The sequence below is a fragment of the Martes martes genome, assembly GCF_963455335.1.
Source record: "Martes martes genome assembly, chromosome: 16".
Taxonomy (NCBI): Eukaryota; Metazoa; Chordata; class Mammalia; order Carnivora; family Mustelidae; genus Martes; species Martes martes.
In genome coordinates, this window is record NC_137904.1 from 44,936,141 (window position 1) to 44,963,244 (window position 27,104).

The following is a 27,104-nucleotide window of genomic DNA, read 5'->3' on the forward strand; positions in this document are numbered from 1 at the left end:
CCCACGTGTCTTGGGTGTTACCCAATTTCTCTATATATGTTACCCATGTTCTCTATATGTGCAGAGATGTCTTTGGATCTAGTATAGGATTTAGGATTCCATCTAAATATTTCCTACCTACTTATTTTATCTTGTTGAGTTTTTCTTTTTAGCCAACCTACATGCTTTTTAGATGTGGCTGTGTAGACATGTTTTCGAGCTTTTTTTAGTGTAAGACTTCATTTGTTTTTCATGTTTTAAAATTAAATTTTTTTTAAGATTTTATTTATTTATTTGACAGAGAGAGAGAGGTCACAAGTAGGCAGAGAGGCAGGCAGAGGGAGAGAGGGAAGCAGGCTCCCCGCTCAGCAGAGAGCCTGACACAGGCCTCGATCCCAGGACCCTGAGATCATGACCTGAGCCAAAAGCAGAGGCTTAACCCACTGAGCCAACAGGCGCTCCTTTATTTTTATTTTTTTTAAAGATTTTATTTATTTATTTGACAAACAGAGATCACAAGTAGGCAGAGAGGCAGGCAGAGAGAGAGAGAGGAGGAAGTAGGCTCTCCGCGGAACAGAGTGCCTGATGTGGGGCTCGATCCCAGGACCCTGGGATCATGACCTGAGCCGAAGGCAGAGGCTTTAACCCACTGAGCCACCCAGGTGCCCTCAGGCGCTCCTTTAAATTAATTTTTTAATAAGACTTTATTTCTTTCTAAACCATGGGTTTCACACATGAGCCCAGTACAGGGGCCTGAACCCATGACCCTGAGATCAAGGCCCAAGTTGAGATCAAGAGTCAGATGCTTAACCAACTGAGCTACCCAGGCATCCCTAAAGATTTTGTTTTTAAGTCATCTCTATACCGAATGCGGTGCTTAAACTTAGAACCCGGAGATCAAGAGTCATTTGCTCTACTGACTAAGCCAGTGAGTCACCTTGGTAATCTTTAAAAACATTTTTTTAAAAGATTTTATTTATTTATTTGACAGACAGAAATCACAAACAGGCAGAGAGGCAGGCAGAGAGAGAGGGGGACGCAGACTCCCCGCTGGGCAGAGAGCCCGACGTGGGGCTTGATCCCAGGACCCTGAGATCATGACCTGAGCCGAAGACAGTGGCTTAACCCACTGAGCCACCCAGGCACCCCTAAAAACATTTTTAATAATGTTTTTAAATTGACAGACTGTATTTCCAACAGTACTTTTAGGTTCACAAATGATAGCTAACTTTGGATTTATTTTGATAACTTGATTTGTTTTGTTTTGTTTTGTTTTGTTAAGTAATCTCTATGCCCACCATGGAGCTCAAACTTGGAACTCCAAGATCAGCTGTCACATGCTCTACCAACTGAGCCAGCCAGGTGCCTCCTGAGAACTTGATATTGAAATCCCACTGTAGGGGCCGAGGGTAGGCTGTCCCAAGATGGGCCACTTGGGCATAAAGATTATTTCCAGGTAGGAGGAATCAAAACCCAGCAGATGCAGGAAAAGCTCTCCGCCTCCCCTTCAGCTACCAAAATTTGCATTGGAAAAAAGAGCCTGTGCCCGGAAGAGAGCTATTAACAGACTTCCCTTTACCTGCATAATTGGGCAACCTTGTTTTTCCAAATCTCTCCTTTCACCTTCCTGCTAGTGAGCTTCCTCCCCTTTGAATCCTCAGAACCTTCCCCAATCCGCTTCCCCATTGCCTCATTATCTTTGGAAGTTCATGTCTGTGTGGATTCCCCATAGGGAGACCTATTAAATTTGATTTTCTTCTGTTAATCTGTCTCATGTCAATTTGATTCTAAGCCCAGCTGGCAGGATGTAGGGCAAAGGAAGGTCTTCTGCCCAACACCACCTTGTTGGATTCTCCCCCTCATTCTAGCTCTTTGCCATTTCTGGGGGGCACTTGGTGCTGCCTCCCTTGTCTTCAGCATGACACCTGCCATTGTGATAGGTGTCAGTCTCCATTGGTCCTGGTGACACCGAGGTGGTGTCACCATGCCCCTGTGGTGTGTGGCAGACACGGAGACTGGCCCAGACCACCAGGGCTGGGCGTGCCTCTCAGTCAGATCTGCCCACACTCACTAAGCCTGCACTCCCCCTTCTGGTCGGCTCCTTCACTGAAACCCAGGCACCCACCCGGCCATTCTGCTGCCTCCCTCGCATAAGCCTACCTAAGTGGAAGAGGCTAGCTGGGGAGACTAGTTCCACATCACAGCAGACACGACAGGAGATCAACCCTCCGTCTTCCATGCCTCCTTCCTTTCTTATCATCAGGACCCTGATTTGGGCGTCTGGGTAGCTCAGTCATTAAGTGTCTGCCTTCGGCTCAGGTCATGATCCAGGGTCTTGGGATGGAGTCCCACATTGGGCTCCCTGCTCAGTGGGAAGCCTGCTTCTCCCTCTCCCACTCCCCCTGCTTGCTGTCTTGCTCCCTCTCTTGCTGTCTATGTCAAATAAATAAATTTCCCAACTTCCCTTGCAGCAAGATAGGGTCAATGGTCAGCTTCCTGCCAGTGTCCCTGAGGGTAGATGTCCCTTCTGGAAAACAGAAAGGCAAAACTCCTCTGGGAAGCCTTTTGCCTTTCCCCCTTCCTCCTGCCTGGATTCACTGTGCTCTCATTCTCTCTTCATGTGCAGTAGGCGGAGCATTATCCCCACTTTACAGAGGAAGAAACTGAGGTTCAGAGACATCCATTGATTTTTTTCAAGGTTAGAGGCTCCGTTAGCTCCTACAAGGAAATTTTAAGTGTCAACTCACTTCATCATCTAGCTTAACTTTCCCTTTTTGTCCAGGCTGCCAGGAAGCTCAGCACCTCCTGTGAAGCTCAACCATGGCTGGCCCCTCCCATCCCTTGTCCTCATCGGCTCTTACGAAACTCGAAATTCCAACCCTTTCTTGGAAGAGTCCTCGTCTGGAAAGCGTGGGGTCGGTCAGCTTACCCTTCCTTGGCTCCTGTACCTCTCTCCACCCTGCTCTGGGCAGCACTGATATACATGGATGGGTTCTCTGGTTTCTGCTTCGGTTTGGCCAACAAAGATCACTGGTGGGAGGAGAGCACCTCATCCAGGGGTCCATCCCCAAGAAGCACTCCCTGCTTTCTGGTCTGAGGCCATTGTAATTAGCCCAGGGTGCTGCCCTCTCCCTTGTTTGTTCCTCCCCCTGCCTAGGTCTCTGGGAACTGTCCCTTCACCAAATTCTCAAATGACCCAAGTTGTGTGGATCTTGCTAGGGCCCCATCATGCCCTGAATGTCCCCCCAAATTCATATGTTGAAGTCCTAGGCCCCAAAGCGATATTTAGAGGTGGATCCTTTGGGATGTAAATAGGCTTAGATGAGGCTATGAGGCTGGGGCCACAGGACGGAACTGGTGCCCTTCTAAGAGGGAGACATCCCTCACTGAGCTTGCACCGAGGAGAACGCAGTGAGGAGGTGGTGGTCTACAGGCCAAGGAGCGGGCTTTCGCCAGGTGTGGATTCTGCTGGGACCTTGACCTTGGACTTCTAGCCCCCAGGACTGTGAGAAATAAATGCCTGATGTTCAAGCCCCCAGCCTTCGGCATTCTGTTACAGCAGCCCAAGCAGAAGAAGACCCCCGAACAGAGTGCAGAGGAAGGGCTTTGCTGAAAATCCTTGTGATTCTGAGAACTCTGTCCTGTCCCCTCTCTTCGGCAGAGTTCGGCTTAGCACCTAGCACCCCTTGCCTGCACCCCACACCTGCCTCTCCACTGGGCTCCCTGCGCCTGTCCCCGCCCACCTGTGCCAGTGCCAGAAATCCTGTGCGGACGCAGCCATGGCCTCCCTGCACAGCCTGACCTCAGGCAAGTGAGGAAATGACGTAGTGGTGGGCCCGCAGGTGCCCCAGGTCCTCAGGCTTGGCAGGCGCCTTTCAAGCTGGCCCTCCCTGGGAAGGGGGATGGGAGATGTGCGTGGGGAACCGTCACGTAAGCAGGCAGTCGCAATAACGGGGTTGGGGAAATGACGGCCTGCACAGGGCATTACAGAACAGAGAAGGGCCACCAGCTTGGCCTGGCTGGGAGCAGTGGGAGGTCACGGAGGAAGTGTTCCCAGAGGGAGGTCTAGCCGGGAAGGCATCCTGTACAAAGATCAGGAGGCAAGAGCCGGCAAGGAGGATTCTGGTTGAGGGGACAAGAGGGAGGGGCAGGGGCTGGGGTGGCCCACCCCAGACCACAAAGCAGCCTGGATGCCAAGCCATAGGCCACAGGTAAAGTTCCACCCAAGAGAAATCCAGCACATGTATGCTAAGGCTGGACGGGGCAGGGCTGGAGGCTGAGGCCAGTCAGGAGGTCACCCCTTGGACAGACACACGATACCTGGTGTCCCTGAAGGGGGGACTCATGCCCAGCCATCTCTTTAGCCCTCCTACCCGCTAAGATTCCAAGGTGCCAAGCTGGAGGCCTCTTGAGTGTGTGTGAATTGAATTAAAGCTACTCCAGATCCTTCACCGCACCTTTCTCCCTGACTCCCCTCTTTGTGTCTTTGCTGCACACAAGGTAGCCAGGAATGCACGTGGAGCCCTGTCAAGGAGGCACCAGGCTGCTCGGGGAGCCCCCAAATCCCCATCCCACCCCTACCAACCCCCCGTCCCCCGTACAGTCTCCATTAGATCTGTGTGTTAGTTTTATTTTCTTTGCTTTGGTCTATACAAAAAAACCAATAACCAAAAACATAAAGCGAGAATAATAAAACTCTCTGCTGGGACCTCCCCCAGCCCCCCACACCCATGTGCGGGAGGTGGTGGTGGGTTTGAAACAGGAAGGGGAAGAGAAAGCCCCCCCACCGCACACCAGAGGGGTCAGCCAAGAGCACTTCTCAGGAGTCAGCTAGGGCAGCTGTGGGTGGGAAGGGACGTGAGGGAACCACCCCCAGGGCTCCCAGGAAGGGGCTGAAGCCAGCTGAGCGTCCTGGAGAGAGGCACACCAGTGCCCCGGAGTGGGGGGACTCACTCTCTGCATCTCTGTCCCATCTCCGTGGTCCATCCCTGAACTTTTCCAACCAAGCTTTGGATTCTGGGCTTTGGGCCTTGAACCTGGGTCCTGGACACCCCAGGGGCTCGGAACAGCTGGTAGGTTGGAGTTTGGTGAGACAGTCAGGCCCAAAGAAGGAACCAAAGCGCTGTGCGGCCAGGCCCCGCTGGAGTCAGGCTACCCGGGGTGGGGGTGGGGATGGGGGGTGACTGCTGGGGGAGGGAAGAGCGTGGGTGATTGAGTCTAAAGCTTTAGTGCCAGGGCCACAGAGGTGGGGAGGGGGTGTTGGGCCCTAGACCCACAGCCCAAGACAGAAAAGCAGGAGCAGATCACCATCCCAAGAAAGACCCTACAGAGGACCTCTGGAGGCGTGGGGTTCGGCGAGAAGTCACGGCCCTGCTCCCTGGGGCTCAGGCACTTTTCTGTCTGCCCCTTCGCCTGCACAGAGAGCCTCTCAGATGAGGAATCGCACCTGGGTGGGTGGGGGGGGCAGACACAGAGGGGTCAGGGCAGGCCTGCGGCCCCTAGGAACTTGTCACCCAGCCACTACCCACAGGAGGGACGGGACTCCCTGCCCCCAGCAAGATAAGGGACCAAGGCAGGCCAAGGCACAGCCCTTCCTTGGGGGAAGCTCAATAGCAAAAGGCCCCATGCTCGATCCCTGCCAAAAAGAGCCAGGGTTTCAGAAGAAACATGACAGGCCTCTGTGAGAAGGTTCTAGAGGGCAGGAAAAGCGTGTCTTGACAGCCCACGGGCATGAGGGAGGGCTGCGAAGCGGGAAGGCGCCATACCGGAGTGGGGCCCGCTAGGCCAGCACGTGGTCCCCCGCGGGGTAGGGGGGCCTCAGGCCGTCGCTGTAGGTGTCGATGGGATAGTCCGGGTCCATCTCCATGTGCATATCCAGGGGGTCCAGGGGCACGTCGCTTGAGTACATGGGGCGATAGGTGGCATCCATGTCTGGGGAAGAGAAGGCAAGGGGACCTTCTACAGTCTGTAGACCACCCTGCTGGACAGCCCTCAGTCCATCTCCAGTGGGCCTGACCCCTCTCCAACCTCCCACATCAGGAGGCCTAGACAGGAGTGTGTGTGGACACTACACAGAAGCTGCTGCGGATCCTTCGGCCTTGGAGACACAGTGCCTCTCGTCGCTCACATCCACAGAGAACCCACACCTCAGGCTCCTGGTGGTCCCTGAGGAACTCTGCACACACTTACCATCTGCGTAGGGTTCATTGATGGGGATCATGCTCTGGGCCTAAGGAAAGAGACAGAGAAACATTGGGGGAGGGGAGAAGGGTGGACACCGTACGCTCTGGGCTGGGGGTGGGCAGCTAGAGAAGGTGCTAGAAAAGGGGCCAGGGAAAAGCAAGACCCCTCGAAAGAAGAAAAGATGAAACAGGGTTACACACTGCCCCAAGGGACTCCTCTCCTCAGGCATCCCCCCTAGGGTGGAAGGGCCCACCATTCATGCTTGGGGAAACCCATAGAACTAGAACAGCCCTGGGGACAGCAGTGCATGGGACAACATGAGAGCAGGTACCAGGGGCTCACCCACCCCTCAGAAACAGATAGTTTGCCCTACTACTCCCATCTGCTAGAAATTGTCATCAGAGATCCAATTATAAAATAAAAATCTATGAAGTTGATAGTGTAGTAGGAGCCCCCTTAAAATTGCTGTCCTTGAGCAGTGCGCGACTTGCACAACCATATGTTGCAGTCCAGCCCACGATACTCACAGCCTCCCAGGCAGCTGGGTCATGCTTGAAGAGGGAGTTGGTGAGCTCTACAGACACACGCTTACGGTAATCTGGGTTCTTGTCCTCGGAGATGCGGAACAGGACAGCAGCAGCGTAGGTGGCTGAGCAGAGAGGAAAGGAAAAACCAGTTCTGGCACCTGCCTCCACCCTGGCTGGAGGACCAAGACCCAGCCCTCCTCTGCCACCCCCTCACCCAGAGCACGCCCCTTACCAGTGCCCTCGTTGCGGGAGTGCAGGAGCTCCATGAGCGGAGCTGAGGCCCCCTCAGCATCAATGGCGTCAGCTGCCTCCTTGTCCTGGGCTAGTTCACACAGGACCCCAGCAGCCACACGCTGGATGTTCTCCACTGATGAGTACAGGAGCTGGGGAGAGGGTGCATGGGGTGGGGAAGGGGTGCAGGTGGGTGAGGTGTAAGGTGGGTGGGCAGCCAGTCTTCCAACCCTGCCCATCTCCGCCTCTCTTTTCTGGATTTTTTTTTTTAAGATTTTATTTATTTATTTGACAGAGTAAGACACAGTGAGAGAGGGAACACAAGCAGGGAGACTGGGAGGGAGAAGCAGGCTTCCCGCTGAGCAGGGAGCCCAAGGTGGGGCTCGATTCCAGGACCCTGGGATCATGATCCAAGCCAAAGGCAGACACTTAACAACTGAGCCACCCAGGCGCACCCCCCCCTTTTTCTGAATTTAACACAAGCTCCTACTAGAAGGTGTGGAAAAGTCTAAGAAAAGTATACAGAAACAAGAAAGAAAATCAGCCATAATTCCCCAACCTCTGTTAATACACTGATGTATTTCCATCAGGTTTTTTAAATCATAATCCTGTTTTATATATATATATATTTTTCTTTTTTTCTTTTAAGATTTTATTTATTTGACAGAGAGAGAGACAGCTAGAGAGGGAACACAAGCAGGGGGAGTAGGAGTAGGAGAAGTGGCCTACACGCTGAGCAGGGAGCCCGATGCGGGGCTCAATTCCAGGACCCTGAAATCACGACCTGAGCCGAAGGCAGATGCTTAACAACTGAGCCAACCAGGTGTCCCTATATATATAAATTTTGATTCCTGGTTTTTGGGGTTTTTTAGCATTTTCTTTTTAAAGATTTTATTTTTGGGTACCTGGGTGGCTCAGGCAATGGCACCGATCCCTTACTCTGAACTCTAGTAATTAAAGAGAAAAAATTCCAAAAGCAAAAAATTCTTCAACCTCCTTGTATATAGCCATATGATAAAATGAATCATTCTTTTTTAACCATTCCCTTATCATTGGCCATTCATTTTGTTTTCAGTTATTATAAGTAGCATACTGTGATTGCTGGATATAGGTATACATTTCTGCCATATTTTAAATAATGTTAAAATGATTTCACAAGAAGAAAATCCCAGATGAGGGACTTGATCCCAGAACCCCGAGATCATGACCTGAGCTGAAATCAAGTGTCAGAAGCTTGACCAACTGAGCCACCCAGGAGCCCCAGAGATGAGTATCTCCAAGGTTCTCCACACAGATGGCAGAACTGCCTTCTGGGGAGGGTTGGCCCTCTTCTCTTCTCCCTGGCGGAGTCTGGGGCTGTCTATTTTATCACATCTTCGCCAGCCCAGGGCTAAGCCCAGGGCACTCCCTTTCCTCCCACCCCAATTTGACAGTGGAAAATGGAATCTCACTGGGAGTATCAGCTTCATTCCTCTAAACTCCTGGGGTTGAGCACTGCTTGTTATGAGGGACCTGGGGATTGCTTCTGCCTCTGCCTGTCTAACCACTGGGGTCCTGTCTTAGGGATCTTTTTTATATAAAGAATATTAAACTCTTGCCTATTGTGACACTTGCAAACATTTTCCGAGTGTGCTACTGACTTTCTCATGCTTTTTCGGCTATTGCTGACATACAGATGATTTTAATGTTTATGTGGTCGAATCTGGAGGTAATTTTTCTTATTTGTGATCTATTTCCTTGCTTCTTTTTTTAAAATTTATTTTAAGATTTTATTTATTTGAGAAAGATAGAGAAAGCACACAAGCAGAGGAGTGGGAGAAGGAAAAGCAGGCTCCACGATGCCTTGATTCCAGGACCCCAGGATCATGACCTAAGCCAAAGTCAGACGTTTAACCGACTGAGCCACCCAGGCGTCCCTCTTCCCTTGGTTTTGAGCCTGGAAAGCCTCCATGCAGGGATATGCTAAGCACTCACTCCTGGTGTGGCCACTTTTTCCACACTCCTCCAAAGACCTCTTGCTGCCTGGCCCAGACCCACCAAACCCATGGCTGCCGAGCTCCCCCTTTCCGTCAAAGGGGTGAGCAGGGGTTGGAGCGTCCTCTCCTGTCCACCTGCCCCAGACTCACCTGTACAAACAGGGGGATGGTGTTGAGTCGGAAGATCTCCATGCGGTTCATGGGATCCCGGGCGAGGATGTGCAGGGCTCCAGTGCAGCCCTCCACGATCTCCTCCATCCTCACACCGTCCTGCACAAGAGGAGGCACTGGGACGTGGCAACCAATGGTCCTTGGACCCAGCCACACGCGCCCCCACCACGACAATCCAACAAACCTCACAGGTCCCCGGAGGTCGCCTCAGTGACAACTTGCCTCCCCGCTTACACACACGCACACACATACCTTCACCAACAGGACAACCCGACTCCCACAGAAGGCTGGCTCACCGTGTAGGGCTGCTGTGTGCCTGCAGCCACATGGCGCTGGGCATCCTGGTGAGCCTTGACCAGCAGCTGGACGAGGCGGGGGATAACCGCTGCCTCTTGCAGCGGGGCATGGTTTGCTGGGCACAGGGCCAGATTCCTGATCAGGCCAATGGTCGCCTGAAAGAATAATGACAATGATAGGGACATTTCTTGGGCATCTGGAGAATCCCAACTTCCCAGCATCATCTCTCCCTTCCCTTGTCATCTCTCTGTGCCCCAGGCCAGACACAGACATGCTGGAAGATCTCCAGACCATGAGACCACTCCCAGCCCATGTCCCTTATTCCACTGGATCTGTGGGTTCTCACATCTAATAGCCCCAGCTAAAACAATACCCTATTCCAGAACATTCTACCAGCCCCATGCCTTGACCCTCACCCTTGTCCCTTCTCTCAACAGCCTCCCTTCCCCCAGACACCTGCTTTTCTGATAAGTCCCAAACCATGATTATCAGGGAGTCCTTGCTGACCCCAAAGCTTCCTGCTTTAGTGATACGCACACTGCAGTCAATCCCCAGCAAGGCAGCTCTGGAAAGAAGCCTCTTCCCCAGGGCACCCCATCTCCCAGGGACCACTCTGGCCTCCCAGAGTCCCTCATCTCATCTGACCCTCGAAAAAAGCAGCCAGGAGGGCAGGGACAAAAGTCATGAGAGACGAGGATGTGAGCACAAGAGAGATGGCCTGCCACGATCACCTGTCAGTGAGCTGTTAGGTCAAACCCTCCCCCTACCTCCGGCTTGCAGTAGGGACCAACCCCAGGGAGGGATGACATGGTTTTGTCTTTTTTTTCTCTTCACTATGGATTGTTAAAATTCAATGTATAACTCCTTAGACTCATTCTTATTTGTCCTGTCAGACTGTCTAAAATTTCACCAGTGGGAGCCCCACCACCTCGCTCTTCTCTACCCAGGCAGCCCCCTTCACACCCTTAACTCCCTACAGCAGATGCTAACTGCCGCCCCAGAACCCTTTCTATCTGTTGTCTTGTTAGTATCCCCCCTGAATTTTAGCGGGACACATGGCCTTCGGACCCACGACACTTGGCTAGCCTCCTTGTATCTAGACGGTGTGATTAAGACCTGAAGTGTGAGAGGAAGTGATGTGTTCCACGGACCAGCCACACTCCCTGGGAACCTGTTAGAAATGCAGCGTCTTGAGCCCACCCCAGCCTACGGACTCAGGGCCTCTCTGTCACAGCAGCCTTGCCTAGACCCGTCCAGCACCTAAGCCTGCCCGCAGAGAGCTCCTTCCCCTCGCCCAGCCCCCACTGCGACCCCCAAGGCACCTTCACCAGCGGCCACTGGTTGGGCTGGTTGAGCAGCTTGACGATGGCCGGGATGCCATAGTTGAGGCGCACAGAGTTCTGGGCCATCTCGGCCTCGGGGTGGCGGCTGGTGAGGTGGCGCAGGGCGCAGACGGCAGGCTCCGTGATGTCGTCCTTGTCGCCGGCACGCAGGATGGCATGGATGAGAGCCTCCACGCCGCTGTTCTGGGTCACCAGCGTCTTGTTCTTGCTGTTATTGCACGTCAGGTTGGACAGGGTGCCCGTGGCACAGGTGAGGACGTTGACGTCGTCCACGCTCAGCTGGTTCACGAGAATCTTCAGCACGCTCTCCAGGCCCTCCTGTGGGTTGTGGGTGAGACAGCGGAGAGGGAGGGAGATGTCGCACTCCCAGACGTCTCCCCACATCTGTCCCATGGGAGCGAGATGGCCTGACGGGGTCTAAAGCCCACTCAGCTGATAGTCAACGGGCCCTGACCCGTGCCTCGGAGACCTCATCCCTGTGTCACTGCCGATGACACCCCAGAAGGGGGTACTCGCCCACCAGGCCACCGCCGCTCAGAGCGGCCGAGGGGCTCACCCACACAGCCACAGCTGGCAGGCCAGCTGTGAACCCTGGCCTGTCTCTAAGTGCCCCTGCCCCTCTGTGTCCTCAAACCCACACAGGGCCAGGAGGAACGTGCAGAGGTGGCCACATGCTTCAGGGGCCCAGCTGGCCTGCTCTTCCCAGCCTCTCATCTTTCTGGGCCTTCATGCTGCCCCCTCGGGGGCAGTTTCAGGGACCAGTTTCAGGGACCGTCACTGACCCAGAAGCCTCACTCCTCCCAGGGGGAGCCCCAGGGGCCTTGCGGTAGAAGAGGAAGACTCCAGGCTCTGGGATGACACCGCTGAGTCCCAGCTCTGCCATTTACCAGCTGTGACCGAGGGCCATTACATAATTCCCTGGGTCCCTGTTTCTTCACCTGATCACCTAGGTCCCCTATCCCACCTCTAGCTGTTGAAAAGGGTAAGAAAGCCAAGATCGACAAGTGCCCAGCTGGGTCCAGCATGCGGCCAGGGCTGAATAAACTGCTTGTTGACGGGGGTGTGGGGGCCTCTTTGGAATGGTGGTCGGGCTGGAAGGAGGGATCAGCAGTCTTGTTCTAAAACCACGTTTTTCCTTAAACTGTGTGTTTAGCCACCAGAGCCCCCATGTCTCCTGGTGTATCACTGCTGCTCCTCGCAGGGTCTAGGTCGAAACTGTTTCCCAGGGACCACCTGAACTCAGCTTAGGAACATCAGCCCCTAGAGCCTGAAGCTAAAGGGATGAGGATTTCAGGGTGTTTCCAGCCTCAGCCACAACACACAAGATTTGGGGCCTCAGGCTCCCCACAGCTCCTAAGGGCAGAGTTCCAGACAGGAGCCTATGTGTGGCAAGAGGGGAGGATGAGCTGGCTGGGGAGGTGGGCCCGGGCCCAAACGCCCCCCTCACCTGCTTGGTGGCCACATCCGAGAGGTTGCGCAGGGTCCAGAGGCAGTTCTGCACAAGACGGGGGCTGTTGCTTGTCAGGTGTTTACCCAAGGCCTGCATCCCACCTGGGGCAAGGGACAGGGAGCACGTCAGTCACAGGGAGCACGGCTTACCAAGCCTGGCTTCTGGACAAGTTGTTCCCCTCCGCCCCCCCCGCACTATCCCAGCCCTCCTGGCCACACGGGCCATCCTCGTAGGCTACACTCACCAGCCTCCACAATGGCAGGCTTATTGCTGGGACACACGGACAGCACCTTGAGCACACGGCTGGTGGTCCAGAGCAGTTTCTCGTAACTGTAGTTACGCATGATCTGCACGAGGGCCTGGGGTCCTCCGTTGGCCAGGATAATGAGCTTAGGGTGAGACAGTGGAGAGTGAGTGGGAGACAGACAGGAAACAGGACAAGGAAAAAGGAAAGGAGAGGGTGCGACAGAGCTGTCACTACTGAACTTCGGCGAAAACCTGAATCACTTCTGTGACTACTAAAAACGCCAAAAAGTTCGAAAAAAGGGTAATACACAATGCTGACAAGGACAAGGTCAAACTGTATTAACAGACACCACCACCACCACCAACGCTGGAAGTAATACAATCCGTCCGGAAGGCGTTTGGCAATCTGGGTAAAAGCCCACAAATATTAAAAACCCGCAGCCTCACTGATGAAAAAATTGTCCACTCTTTGGGAAAAGCCATGTGCCCAAAGCTGCTCGTTACAGCACTGTTCATAAAGGCAGAAAATCCAGAGCAATCTAAATGCCCTCCCTAAGAAGGTGGTCTGGGGGCCCCACTTCATGAAAGGCTATTTGCCACAACAGAGGGTGATTTTAAGGATGGGGGGGGGGGATACAGATGCAACGTTGTACATTTGCCATGGCTACAACCGCGTACAAATGAGCCCACGGGGTGGCCTTGCGGGAAGCACATGGAGATAGCAGTGGTTGCGTGAGGATGGTGACTTTTTTTTCCTTTTCCTTATCCTCAAAATATTCAGTTCTACGATGAAAGATGTCCAGCTGCGTATACTTGTATTTAACCGAAAAAGGGTAAGGGCGCAGGGCCAGAAGTTGCTGCTGGGCAGAAGGCGGTGCCCTGGGGGACTGTGGGGCGAGGCTAGGGGCGGGGCTGGAGGCGGGGCGCAGCGCACCTTGCTCTCCTGGTTGCCATAAGCCAGCAGCTGCAGGCAGTCCGTGGTGATGGCCAGGAACTTGGGGTTGTTCTTGTTGAGCAGGGGCACCATCTTCTGCAGCCCGTCTGCCAGGCGCACCGCCATCTTGGCGCCCTCCTGGTACAGCAGCAGGTTGTGCAGCGTGGTGATGGCATAGAACAGGACCGACTCCACGGGGGAGCTGGGATGATGGGCAAGGGGTTAATGTGAGTGGGGTCCCAAGGGGCTTGGCGTGAATGTGGGCTACCTCCCCAACGAAGCCGTCCCGGTACCAGCACCCCTGTGGAAATAGCCCTTGACTTAAAATCTTATCGTCCCTTGAGCCCCTCCCCACTCTTAGCCAGAGCACAGTCATCTCCCCGCTGGGACCATGACTCCTCCTCCTCCTGGGCTCGTAGCCCAGGGCTGGGCACACAGTAGGTCTACTACCACATGCGAGGCCATGTGCTACAGAGGTCCTGGGAGGGAGGGGATCAGAGTCTCCAATCTCAAGGAACTCACAGCCTGGAATGGACATAAGGAGAAAGACCAAGGGACCTCGCAAGGCTGGGAAAAATATGGAAGGCAAAGAACACTCTCTGCTGTTCCCTCTGCCCTGGATACTCTTCCTTTCATTGACAAAGGCCAAACCCTGCTCCTCTGTCAACACCCTGCTGTTAGCATGCACAGCTGCTCAGAGCTCTGAGCAGTGTTGGGCAGACTGCTCTTGAACCTACACCATATCCCGGGAACGAACGTGCTCATTCCTTACGTGCCCATCTCCCCTGCTCGGCTGTGAGGAGCTGAGCTCCAGGACTGGGCACGGGGTTGCACCTGGCACACAGTAGGTCCTCAATAAATGTTGTATGGAAGCCCAAGGGAGGGGAGGCCCTGGGATCCCACAGTAGGTAGGGGTGGGTACCTGAGCATGCGGACCAGGGCAGGGATGCCGCCTGACTTGAAGATGGCGAGCAGCCCCTCACGGTGGTGGGAGAGGTTGTGCAGGATGCTGGTGGTGCAGCGGGCCGTGTCCAGGTCACTGGTGTTTTGCATGGTGCGTACCACGGCTGCCACCAGCTGGGGCGAGCCCATCAGCGCACGCCGAGACGCCTCTTTCTTGGACAGCTGGTTCACAATCATGGCTGCCTTGGTCACTACCACCTGAGTGTGAGGGGGAGGGATGGGAAAAAGTGAGCAGACAGGCTGGGCCAGCTGTCACGGAGAGATGGAGAGGCCCAGTGCCCCCTCCACAAAGTTCAGGGCGACCCAGCTCAGACTCTCCCCTCCCTGCTGACGGGGCCCCTGGTAAGGCCATTCCCTGCAGACCCCTGACCTCTCTGCTCTCTGTCCCGCCCCCGCCCCAGCCAGGCCCCTCACGGACCGGGTCCTCATCGTTGAGCAGTTTGGTGAGTTCAGGCAGGGCCCGGGTGGCCAGCTCGGCGTCGTCCTGGTAGTTGATGAGATGTACAATGGCTGACTTGAGCAGCTGGGACGGCTCTGCCAGCCGCTGCAGGTTGGTGCTCTGGCCCTCCACCTGGGTGGCCAGCAGCAGCGAGCTGTCTTCCCCCGTCACACCAGGACACATGGCCTCCCGCACTCGCTTGGCTCTGGCCGTCGTGGACATCTGGTACTCCAGATCGCCTGGGGGGTGGGCCATGGGCAGGGACTGAGCCATACAAGGTGCATTGTGGGGGGACACTGGGGAGCAGGGCAGGCCTTGTAGACAGGCCACCTGTGTCCTTGGGACTGACCCCGACCAAGGCCCCAGTTACACCCCTCACGAGGTTCTGCCACTAACCAGGCCGGTTAAGTCAGCCGTAAAATGGGGCACCACCTGATCTGCCCATCATAGGGAATTCTTAGGGGAATTATAGATAGTTTTAAATCCCTCTGAAAAGAAGGGATCACTACATCACTACAAACCTGTTTGTGAATGTTACTATCCACAGGAATATTTAACATCTTTTGAGTACTCACTATGTGGTTAGCAGTGAATTAAAAGCTTTTCTTATATTTTCTTATTTATCTCGTAATAACCCTACGAGATAAGTAGTATTATCAGCTCCATTTTACACATGGGGAAACTGAGGCACAGAGATTCTAGGAGCTCAAGCTGGGGTCTGAACTCAGCCTGACTCCACAGCCCAAACCCCAACCCTATAACCCTCCCTTAACAATCAGGTTGGGATAGCAGGAGACAACCTAGGTCTCCTTTCAACCCTGAAATCTCATGATTCTAATTACATCCTCATCATCTCCAAAAGAGGCAAGTCTCCCATTACAGAGGTAAGCAAAGAGAGGCCCAGAGGGCCACCCAGTATCATACAGATCAGAGGGAAAGGCGGGAGTGTGCGTTTCAGAAAGCACGAGGAGGGTTCTCAGCTCAGACTCCGGGTTCCACCCCCTGGGTGAGTCCAGGAGTCCTACAAGTTGGTGCCCAAGCTTCCCAGGCAGCCCTGCCCTGGCAAGTGTCCAGATGCCCCGGGGACAGAGGCGGACATTCCACCCTCCAATTATTCAGGAAGGAGGAGATACCCACAGAGCTTTCCCACCTGAATGCTGTACTTTGAGCTATTAACACAATGGCTGGCCCCCGCCCACTGTCAGGAAGGAGAGTCCTGGCCTCAGAGACTGAGCTCCATAGGGCCTCCACCTGTCCCAGCCCACCCCGCACCTGTCCCAGCACCCACAGCTCAATGTTCGGGGCCCTGGGGGCACCCGTGGACAGTGGTCCTAGGACCCACATACTCCTCTCCCCCGGAGAGGCCAGCACCCCAGCCAGAAGCTCCAGGCCCGGGAGCCAGTGGCTGGGTCATCTTGCCACCACCTGGCCTCCCTCAATGGAAGCCCTGCCTCCCCATCAAACCTGAGGCTCCTAGAGCAAAAGCACCATCTTCCCCGACAGACCAGGGGTCCCCTGAGGGCAATAGTGATGCCTCGAGGGACAGGACCATGCCTTCAGACCGGCAGGAAAGGTTTTCACTTCTCCCGCTCTACTAGAGGTTCAGGGAAGAGGAATCTACCTCCCTCTCAGATGGGGGAACCCCAAAGTAGCTGTGCCTCCTCCCTCAGACAGGAGCCTCCCAACCAAGTCTGCCTCCTTCTGCTGCTCCCTCCGTCCAGGGCCCAGGCTATTTTTCTGCTTAAGCATTGCCGTGGAATAGTTTCCATGCAAGAGTCCCCGGGGATCCTGACCTTGGCTCTGGGGCACCTGGGTGTAGGTGGTGGTCTTCTTGAGTGTGTACTGGCGCCCACAGGCCTCATCCTCTTCCATGATGCCCTTGCTACTGACCGAGGGCACGCAGGTGTTGGCACCTGAATGGATGCCAGAGTCATAGGTGTATGTCTGCTGCCACTCAGTCACCTTGATGGGTTGTTCAATCAGGTTCATCACTTCCATGGTGGCTGCTGGGGACACAGGAATGGCAGGAAATCAGCTGGTTCCAGGGAGGCATCCCATGACCTGGTGCAGCCCGCAGCTCCAGCCCATCCTCAGGCCCAGGGACGGACTGCCCACAATGGGATACCCAAGGGTGAGTCCTGGGCTTAGATCTCTAACCTCCAGCCCAGGGTGGGGTGAGCCCCTTGAGCAGTGGGGGCAGCAAAGAGCCAGAGGCCCCAACCCAGCCCTGAGCTCACTCACCTTGCTGTCCCCGCCCAGCACTCCCAGAGCAAAAGGTACACTGGGCCTCCAGCAGCTTCTGGGGTCCCGCAGACCCACCCCCGTGCACTGGGGCTCCCTGGGAAAGTCTCTGATGAGGTACCTACACCCCAAGCATTGAACAGGAAACTGGGTGGGGCAGGGAGGCAGTCAGACGGGTTTCTCCGGAGAGCCCTGAAGGCCACTGGGAGCCATCAGAGTCTCCCTTGGAGACTCCAGGATCTCAGGACCTTTCCTGAAGATGGGGTGGGATCACAAGTGACCCCAGAGACCCAAGTCCTGAGATCCCTGTCTCTCCAGCACCCCAGCTCCTAGAAGCCTTTTCCAGAATTCTGAGCCCCAATGACCAGTTCCATTATCAGCCACACACTACTGGGCCAATTCACCTCTCCCTAGAGCCCAACCCTCATTTGCAAAATGGGGTACCACGTCCCTCGCAGGCTCTCGTAGGGCAGATTTGTAAAGGACCCAGCTCAGTGCTGGGCACATCGCAGGCGCTCAGTGTTGGTGGCCGTGGTGATGCCCATGGCGGTGCCTGTGCCATGTAGCAACACCACCTCTTCCTCAGGAGGGTTTTCTCACCTCCCATCCTCCTAAAACCCAGACTAGAGATAAGGGATAGAGGAAGCCCTGGGGGGGGGCAGTCACTGCTATTCAGGCACCCCTTCCTCTCCCTGCAGAAACTTGGGGGCACTTGAGGTTCATGAATTGCCGGGCCCTACTGTGGACCAGGGTAGTGAATTCTCTCCTGGTCTGCTGGGCATCCCTGTCCCCGGAGCTGACCTCCAGAGTCCTGCCCCTGGAAGGAGAGGCACGGGAAGCTATGCTATGGGGAGGGCCTCTAGCCCCCTCCCCCCGCCAGAGCATTCTCAAATGCCATCATCCTCACAAGCATGTGCTCCCCCTTTATGGACAGGGAGCCTGAGGTTCCACCAGGGGAGGGGCACAGAAAAGAAATGGCAGAGCTGGGACAGGGCAGAGCCGTGACAGACACGCAGGTCTGTGCCCTTTGCACACACAGTGTGGCATCAGACAGCAGACCCCAGGCCGGTACACCCGCGAAGGTAGACACGACACAGCCCCTCACACCTACTGTCCCCTCCTGATGGGGGTCCAGGTGAGGCCCAGCGCGATTCAGCGGGCTCAGCCTGGCCCCGCCCCCGGAACGAAGTCAGCAGGGTCTGTCCTCCCAGGGCCACCCTGGTGGGGGGTGGCTCGGGGAGGATGAATGATCCACAGGCCTCCCTGCCTTTTATGGCAACACGGGCTCCTTCCCTGCCTGCGAGCGCACCTGGAACAAGCAGAGACAGGAGCCAAACCAGCTCCCAGCCACCTCCTTCCTCTCCTCCCTTCACCCCAAGTGACTCAGAGTTTCGAGCTGATAAACAGAAGCAGGCCCAGAGCGCCCCAGACAGCAGGCTCCGGGCCACCAGCTGCATCCAGCTGCTTCCCAGGCACCAGCAGCTGCCCCCGGGGAGGAGCCCTGGGCCGTGCCAGTGCTGCCAAGGGAGGTAAAGCTCTAGAAGCTGCACGGATCCAGCCACTACGCCAGGCAGAGGGCTGAGCCCACAGCTGGGCCCAAGAGCCTTGTCGTCAGATCTGCTCAGGACAAACTGGAAATCTCCAGCCAGGATCAGTAAGAACACCCCATCTGAGCCAGGAAGAGCCCTCCCCAGTGGAGAGCGCCACCTGCCCCCGGGGCTTCTCAGCCCAGCCAGAGGGGTGCAGGCCTCACCCCAAACTTCAGGGCTCACACCTCCTCCTCTTGCTGGCCCCATAGCCACAGGGACCACCGAGGTCAAGGCTGGCCACAGGAGGGGGATTTTCCCAGCAGGCCCCTCAGCACCCCTGCCAACCCAGGCTTGGAGCCAAGAGAAGCTGAGGGCTGAGGGTTGGCAGCTGCCCAGGGAGAGACAGAGGCCACACAGAGGTCAAAGGGTCCATGGGGCGGGGGCAGGGGGGGAGCCACACAGCTGCTTTTACTGTCAAATGAGTCTCCCTCGTGCCTCAAAGCCACCTGGGCGGGCATGTGTGGCGCGCCCAGTTTCCAGCTGAAAAGACAGAAAGACACCACCCTGGGAATAGGGCAGCGCTCTGCTCAGATCGGGGTTTGCCTTGAGGCACACAGGCCTCCAGCCCACTCATGGGGGCTGCTCCCCTGGCTCCTGACAGTCAAGGAGAAGGGGCCAGACACCAGTGTATGAGGGGGCGGCCAGGGCGAGGGAAGAGTGGAGCCCCTTGCCAGTGGGCAGAGAGGCTGGGGAGGCCCAGGCTGCTCACAGCTGGAGGCAAGCACCGGCTGCGACATCAGGAGTCCCAGGCCCTGGCCCTGGTCCCAGCTCAGCCACAAGCTTACTGGTGTCCTGAGACGATTCCTTGCCCTCTGTGCGTCATCTACAGGAAGCATGGCCCAGCTGATTTCAGAGGAGCGGGGATCTCTAAGACTCAGGCTTCCCAGGACAGACAAGAGAAGGCTGAGAGTGGGCCAGGGGAGACACGGCACACAGTTCAGGGAGGACGCCCCCACACACACCAGAACGCTTCTCCAGGAATGGATCCCAGAGTGAGCTCCTCCTGCAGCAGAAGGCCAGGAGTCGGACGTCAGGCAGTACTGTGAGGCCGCCCCACCTTTCTCCTCACGGGCTCACAGGAAAAACAAGGGAATTCTCTCACCAAGAAACAGAAGTGCTATTTTGGCAGTTCCCATGGTGGAGGGGGCCGCACCCAGCTTGGTCTCGCCCCTCTCCACCCCGGACCAGAGCAGGCCCTGCCACAGTGCCCCCGGACAGAGCCGGGGTGGAAGTGGGCGAGACAGGCGTGGGCCCCGCTCCCGAGCTCCAGCCACTCAGAGCTGGGCAGAGCCGGGCAGAGGCGGGCAGAGGCAGACACGGGGCAGGCGGCCTTCCTTTCCGAAGGGCATGGGGGGCCTTTGTTCAGCAGCTTGCTCTCCTGCAGGCCTGGGGCAACACAGGCCGGGAAGCCAGCTCCGAGACCAGGGGGTGGGGTGCCAACAGTACCAGGGACAGGAAGAGAAGCCCGGGCCCTGGAGAAGGAGCGCCAAGGAACCTCCCCAAGGAGGTCCACACTGGGTGGGAGTGTGCAGGTGAACTTTGGACATACCCTGCGCTCCATTCCTGCTTCCTCCCCAGCATGGCCACCCCAGCGGGCTGTCCCTGGGCACCCTAAGTCCAAGTGGGTCCCTGCACAGTGAGGTCCAGTCCTGACATTCGAAGTAACCACCCCCGGTGCGCTGGGGGAGGCTCAGTGGGAGGACCAGGAACTCTTGATCCCGGGGTTGTAGTTTCTAGCCCCACATTGGGTGTAGCAATTGCTTAGAAATAAAATCTTTTTAAAAAACTAAATAAAAACAAAAACCCTGCCCCCAGAGCTACCTCAGGCCCCTGCCCCCTCCAGCACCGCTGTCAGTGCTGGGCAAGGCTGGGCTGGGCAGCAAGATGCCAAGGTTCAATGAAACACCTGGAAACATGGACAAGAATGGGCCACCTGGGAGGCCTGCTGGAAGGAGGCTTAGACACACTGCATGAGGGAGCTTGAAGAGCAAGCAGGGCCCTCCAGAAGTTCCTTGGGCCAGCACCCTGTGGATGCCGATCATGGCTCCATGACAGAGGGAAGGGGCTTTGGGCAGAGCAGGAGAGCCTGGGAGTCAGGGGAAGGGATCAGTCCAGTCCTGCCACTCACTGGCTGCGTGCCCTCCGGCAAGTCATCCAATTTCCTTAAGCCATCTGCAAAGTAGAGATGATCCAGCCACTCCTTTCTTCAGACCCCATGTCGTGGATCTCACATAGTGGTGACCATGACCGGGAAAGCCCTCTTTCAACAGTAAAGGCCCAGGCCAGCTTTCTTCTATCAGCCGAGCGAAGACATGGCAGAGGAGGAGCCCAGCAGAGCCAGGCCTGGCAAGGTGGCCAGCAGCCAGCCTGCTTTTTGGGACCCAGGACCAGGGAGGGTGTCTGTCTCCTAGCCCTAAGCCCAATACAATACAATATTGGGGGTGGGGTATGGCTGGGGAGGAAGAGTTATGTCTGGTCCAGGAGAGGCGACCCAGTGCTGCCCCCTGCCCTCTCCTCACTCCCCTCTTCCCAGTCACATGGGCTGCCTCCTGCAGCCAGGGGTGGCCAGGCCAGTCAGGCCGGGACATTCCCCACATAGCAGTCCCCAGAGAGAAGCTGGGCTGAGCAGGGTCACCAGCCCCCACCCTTCCTGACTTGTCTCTGACTCCAGTCCAGATCTGGCCAGCGGTCCCAAGAACTGACCGAAACAGACCCTAGAAAAGTAGAGACAGATGTGACTGCTTCCCTCTACAGCCCTGTCTCCCCCATCAGTCTGGGGCTTCCCAAATAGGCCTCTCCCCTCAGACCGGTGGCTCCAGCAGGAAACACCCCCACAGACTAGAGGTTCCTGGACAGATTCTGTAGTCTCTCCTTTCAGAATGGTCATTCTGAGCAGGCAGAGACCGAAATGGGCACTACCTATGGCCAGGGCCCTGGGGACAGGAGAAGACAGAGGAGCCCATCCTCCTGGATGCTTCCAGAGGAAAACCCTCACTTCCGGTCTGGAGGACAGCCCAAGCTGCTGCCCAGGACTGGATGGGGGTGGGGGAGGCTCAGGTCAGGCCGTCCCAGCTGCTGTTTGTTTTCTTCCTTCTGGGCTCCTTCCCAAAGCAAACAAACCAGGGTGGGAAAATGAAGGGGACTTGGAGGAGAGGGAAATGCAAGGCCAGGTGGCTCGACCCCAAGAACCTCCGGGCTCCCCTGGAAGAGGGCTCCAGCTGGAGCTCCGGTCTCTGCTGGTGACCCTCTGTGGGCAAAAACCCAAACCGGTGGATCACCCCAAACCAGGGCTCCTGAGACTGGAAAAACACTGCAGCCAGCCTCAGGAAACAGCAAAAGGTTGACTTGTGTCAGTGAGGCCCCACACACCAGTGTCCCCAGGGGGCTGGGCAGCCCTGACCCCAGCTGGTATCCCCTCCTTAGGGGGTGGTCCCCCAGGGTTACATTCTGCAGGGAGCTGCCTGACCCTCTCCCAAGAAGTACAGGGAAGAACCAACCCTGAGTTCCCTGATTTGCTGGAGAAAACTAGGATTTGGATAAAGGTTTGGTTAAAAATGTGTTATTGTATACAGAGCATGAGATCATCAAGGCAGAGGCTAAGAAACAAGAAAAGAGAGGGGAAAAAATGTTAGTGGCGGGATTATGGGGCTGTTTTTTCTTCTCTTGTAAACTTTTCTAAACTTTCAATTATTTTTTTACAATGATCAGATATTATTTTTCCATCAAGAGAGAGGAGAAATCAGAGCCCAACCTCCTCCTCATCCCCAAATAAATATACTGATTGCCCAGCCCATCCCAACTCTGCCTGTCCCTGACCCTCAGCCCAGTGTCCCTACAGTGGAGAGAAGGCAAGGCCTGTGAACCCACATTCTGCAGGTCACAGAGAGCTGAGCTTCTTGTCCTATGGGCCCCCAAAGGCTGAGGTGCCAGGAGGCTGAGCAAAGGGCTTTCTCTTCAGGCCTGGCCAAGGAAGTTGCTAGAAATTGGGGCAGTCCATGCCCCCAGACCTCCATCAGATTCAACCATGTCCCAGGAGAGAGGCCTCAAAACGTCACTTGCAGGGACACGAAGCTGGGTGACCTGCCCCAGCCACACCTCTCTTTCTCTTTGTAGAGGGTCACTGGGCCGGCCAGCTCATGGATACCTGTCCCTCTTACTGCCAGGACTCTCTTCTCTCAGAAGATACCAGACTGTGACTTTCCCCAGGGACCCCAACAGACCTCAGACTGGCACCAAAGGTACTAAGTCCTGCCTGTACTCTCTCCTGGGCCACAATGGTGCTCCTCCAGCTCCGGCAGACAGAGCCCTGCTTCCTCCTCTTCAGAGAAGAGTTACCTCTGACCTTCCATCTCTCCCTTTTACTCAGCAACGCAAGATCTCATCTCTGACAGACAGGAAGTCCTTCCTCCTGTCTAGCCACCATTCCTTCCCTAAGAACATCAGTCCCAGTGGCTCTTGCGTCCCCAGGGGTGATGGTGCCCTCTTTATAGCATCAGTCAGGACTGAGATCGTGGTCTTTCCTTCTCTGTCACATCAAGTCCCCTCAGCCTTCTCTTCTCCAGGATCAATAATCTCCATGCCCAGGGTCCCCTCTTGACCTCAAGGGATCCAAAAACCCAGTGCTGACAGGCTCAGTGCCTGGTGTGCACCCACCCAGAGAGAGGCCCCATTTCCCAGGCCCATTCTGGTGTCTGGAGCCCAGTTGGCAGAGGCGCCAAAGCCAGGCAGGTCTGAGAGGACTGTGACACCAGCCCCTCCCTCAGGGACCAAGGCTCTGGCTGACCCCACCCCCATCCCCTGAAAACCCCCCCACCCCACCCCCCAGCTCCCAGGAAGAGGACAACCAGCTCTTGGCCCCAGAGCAGCCAGGCAGTACTGACTGGCACAATCCTACAGCACCATGGCCCAGTTCTAAATCTCTCATTTCTCTCTTTTCCCCAGGAACCAGGCTCCCCTTGATCTTGGCCCAGCCCCAGCCCCCAACAAAGCAGGAAGCCCCACTTCCTATACAGGGACAAGTCCAGAGCAGCCAGGATCTGGCCCAGCACAAACCAGGAGCCAGCAGCAGCTTTGACCACTGCCCTCCTCTCTCCCCCACCAGCCTCCTCCACACATGGCCACAGCCCCGGGCCTTGGGGAGATGGCCCCCTCCCCCAAACTAAAAACGAAGCCAGGGAGCTTTCAGAGGGCTGGAGGCTAGGACATGAGTCACCCCCTCCTGACCAACCTGCCCCCACCTTCACTACCCACACAAACCTTCCTGGTTCATTTAGAATTGTCTTCTCCCCAAAGTCCCAAGCAGAGGCTCTCCGAACAGTGGCATGTTCAGAAGAACAGAAGAACGAACAGTGGCACGTTCTTCCCAGAGCTGCAGTGGGTTGATACATGATAAGATGGGCTCTGGGCTTGGAACCAGAGGACCCAAAGGCCAGTCTTGGCAGCTGCTTGGGTCTCGCTCTGCAATCTCTGGCACTTTACTTCACTTCCCTGAGTTTCAGTTTCCTCGTCTGCTGAATGAGGTAATGATACCTGCCTCTAGGGATTGTCCTAAGGAATGAGCGAGAACGCTCAAAGAAACCGCGTGTATCTGTAAAGCCCTCCTGTAAAGCATTTTTAGTTACCATTTGTCAAGTACTATTGGGTGGTGGGTATTACTCCCATTTTGCAGAGGTCACTGAGGCTCAGAGAGATGAAGGGACCTCACCGAAGCCACACAGGTAATGAGTGCAGAGCTGAGACTCAAACCCAGCTCAGGCCACGCCCATTTCACTGTGCTCCGATCTGGCCCATAGGGACATCTCTCACTAAATAGTCCTTCCACTGACAGTCAATCACCCCATCTTATTCTCAGGTGGCCCCTCTTTGCTACCCCTCATGAGGACCTGCCCCTCCAGCCTCCAGGAAGGGATCGTTCTACACATTGTTCCTACACATTCACGAAGCCTTGGCCCTGACAGCCCCAACAAAGGCTCCAGAAGGAACGGGGGTGGGGCAAGGTGGAGAGAGGGTTTCTGTCACCCAAGCTAGTGCTTCATCTAGCAAGAAATGACTCATTGGATCCTACCTTTTCCCCTCCTACATCCACCTCCAGCCAGGAGAACCACCAGTTGCCACCAGGAACCTCCTTGCAATACTTCCTCACTATTATCTTTTGATCACAGCCACGAACCAGATTAGCTAAACTAATCATTTAACCAGTGTAATTACAACGCCTTCCCCTCCTCCACTCTGGCACACGGAAGAGGGAAAACAGGTTATTTTTGCCCAAATTCCATGAACTTTTGGCTCCCCAGAGGTACACTACCCATTAAAGAAGGATGGGATTCCCTCCTCCTCCTTCTCCCCCTCCCCCAGTGCACTCCATGGGGATGGGTCTGAACCCTCTCCACTCCCCCAACTACAACCTTGAACGAGGTGGTAGGGTCTTCCCAACTGAGATAGGCCAAGCAGCCCTGATTCCTTCCAATACTCCCTTCACCCCAGGACTGAGGGAGAGCCTGGCTCTTCCATTCCCCCAAGAAAGCTGGCATCCAAAATCCTGCAGAAAGATCACACTTCAGATTTTTAAAAACCAGTGCTGAAAGCCTGGGGCTCTCCAGCTCTGCCCAGGGAAGGGGCCCTCAGTAAACTGGGGGGGCCCTCATGCCTCTCTCCTGAAACCTGGTCCCCATGCCTGTCCCACTCGCCCCACCCAACTCTCTCAGGAAGGGGAGCCTGGGAGGCTGACTGCAAAAGCCTCCAGAGGAATTGTACCTTCAAAATCCAGAAATCAAATGGCAACCAAACCCCAAGCTCCACACTTTTCAGCCTCGAAGACCATCCAGCTATATAACGAGGGGGATGAGGGAGAGTGGAAAAAAGGCCAGAACAATCGCTCCCCCCACCCTCGTTGGTTTGGCCGGGCCCTGCCCCACCCCCATTCCTGGGGAGGGGGCAAAGCTTGGGAGAGAGCCACTCGCGCAAGCCTCAAGCGAGGGGGTGTGGTGGTCCCCGGAGGCAGGAAGAGAAGGAAGAAGCTGCTTCCCCTTTGGCCCACGCCCCCCACCCCTGCCCCCACCTCGGGTCCCAGGGGCCCAGCAAACAGGATGGAGGTGGGGGCAGGGAGGACTGGGTCAGAGCGCAGGCACTGGCCCTGGCTCAGCCGTGCCGGCTGGGGGAGGGCGCTTTGCTCCAAGACTGACCCCCTAAGCCTGGGGGAAAACCCTTGGGCAAGGAGGCAGGAAAACCCGCAGAGAAATCTGCCGTGAATACTTCCTCCTAGAAAGTTTGTTTGGGGTGATTTTTTTCGACAACAAGAGGTTAGTGAAGAAGAGTAGTCCTGTTCCCTGTCGACGCTCTGGTAGTAGCAGCTACTGGAAACTGGGCCAGGGAATTCTCCAACCAGCCACGACCCCTCCGCTCAGACCCCAGTCCGGGCCACGAGCGTCAGACACCAGCTGGCCGCGCAACCCCGACCCTGCGCCAGTTCCGCTGTCATCCCATCCCACCTCCGATGGCAGAGCCCTAGCCCGGCACCTACCCGGGCGGAGGGAGGCGCGGCAGGTACTGTACGGACGAGGCGGGGAGCTGGAGGGCCGGGTCTCTGGACTCCGAGTGCTCACCTGCTCCGCAGGTGGGGCCCGCGTCGCTGGGAAAATGTGTGCTCGGCCCCCACGGTTGGGCAAGCCGGGCGCAGACAATAGGGCCCCACCCAAGCCTGGGGGAGTAGAGAGGGAGGGAAAGCGAGGATGACGCGTGAGGTGGGGTGAGGGTGGCCCCAAAGACACCAGCGGCAGCAAGTTTCCCGAACTGCACATTCCTGACTACAGAGTGAGCCCTGGGACGCAGAGGAGCAAGGCAAAGTCTCCCATGCAAGAGTCTGAGCGAGAGTCGGGGACGCCGCGTCGGGCGAGCTCCACGGGCCGCAGGTCAGGCGCGACCCCAGAGGCACCTGCCCTCTTCCCTCCCTGCCCTTCGCGGATCTCCAGCTCAGGCAGCCCCCACTCGGCCGGAACCTCGCGCCCCCTGACTCGCCGCGCCCAAGCGCCCAAGCGCCCCAGCGCGCCCCCTGCCGCCGGTGCAGGGTGGCGCTCTCCGGCTCACTCCCTCACCTGCCCGGAGACGGCGGGGATCGACCTCTCCGCCGCTCGCCGCCCTTCCCTCGCCCCAGCGATCCCTGCCCCGATCGTCCGCACCTGCTTGTGGAGCCTGGCCGGGCTAGGTGTAGGGGTCGGGCCGGGCTGGGAGCCGGCGCGGGCAGCGAACTGAGCTCGGCGCGCTCGGGCGGCGGCTGCTCCGGACTCTGGCCAAGGCAGCAACTCAGTAACCGAACAAAAGGCGAAGGGACCTGACAGCCAAGCCACGCCTCTCGCCCCCTCGAAGCTCCGCCCCTAGGGAAACGCCCACCCGCTGATGAGGGTTCACTGGCTGCCTCTCCTGACAGTTCCGTCGAGGGGCGGAGCCTCGCGCCCAGTCCTCTGCCACCGCCGCCTCTGTTTATCCGCTGGCCATTGGCCCCAGGGACTGCTAGTCGGCTCTGGGGACCGCCTCCAACTT

General features: G+C 56.4%; 1 protein-coding gene across 5 annotated transcripts; it reads right to left on the reverse strand.

Annotated features, from left to right (window-relative positions):
* Window positions 1-4,590: 4,590 nt before the first annotated feature.
* On the reverse strand, window positions 4,591-26,887 carry JUP (junction plakoglobin). 5 transcript variants are annotated; one of them, XM_080825821.1, is made up of 16 exons: window positions 26,744-26,887; window positions 26,089-26,265; window positions 16,533-16,745; window positions 14,719-14,978; window positions 14,260-14,498; window positions 13,338-13,539; window positions 12,402-12,546; window positions 12,155-12,258; window positions 10,687-11,025; window positions 9,364-9,519; window positions 9,047-9,166; window positions 6,922-7,072; window positions 6,690-6,811; window positions 6,169-6,208; window positions 5,745-5,910; window positions 4,591-5,425 (listed from the first exon to the last, which is right to left on the reverse strand). In XM_080825821.1, exons 3-15 carry the CDS (start codon window positions 16,735-16,737, stop codon window positions 5,759-5,761), a joined length of 2,235 nt encoding a protein of 744 aa, XP_080681947.1. In that variant the 5' UTR covers window positions 16,738-16,745; window positions 26,089-26,265; window positions 26,744-26,887; the 3' UTR covers window positions 4,591-5,425; window positions 5,745-5,758. The 5 variants fall into 5 exon arrangements, with proteins under 5 accessions (XP_080681947.1, XP_080681949.1, XP_080681950.1 ...); XM_080825823.1 differs by having other exon boundaries at window positions 26,660-26,867; XM_080825824.1 differs by lacking the exon at window positions 26,089-26,265 and having other exon boundaries at window positions 16,533-16,742.
* Between the last annotated feature and the right edge of the window lie 217 nt (window positions 26,888-27,104).

Bases quoted from the DNA above. Each gene is read 5' to 3' on its own strand.
- JUP (XM_080825824.1), bottom strand. From the start codon at position 16,737: ATGGAAGTGATGAACCTGATTGAACAACCCATCAAGGTGACTGAGTGG. The intron at 14,979-16,532 runs GTCAGGATCCCC...CCCACCCCCCAG, and splicing joins CCAGGTGCCCCAGAGCCAAG to GCGATCTGGAGTACCAGATG. The intron at 7,073-9,046 runs GTGAGTCTGGGG...CCCTCTCCCCAG, and splicing joins CCATCCCCCTGTTTGTACAG to CTCCTGTACTCATCAGTGGA.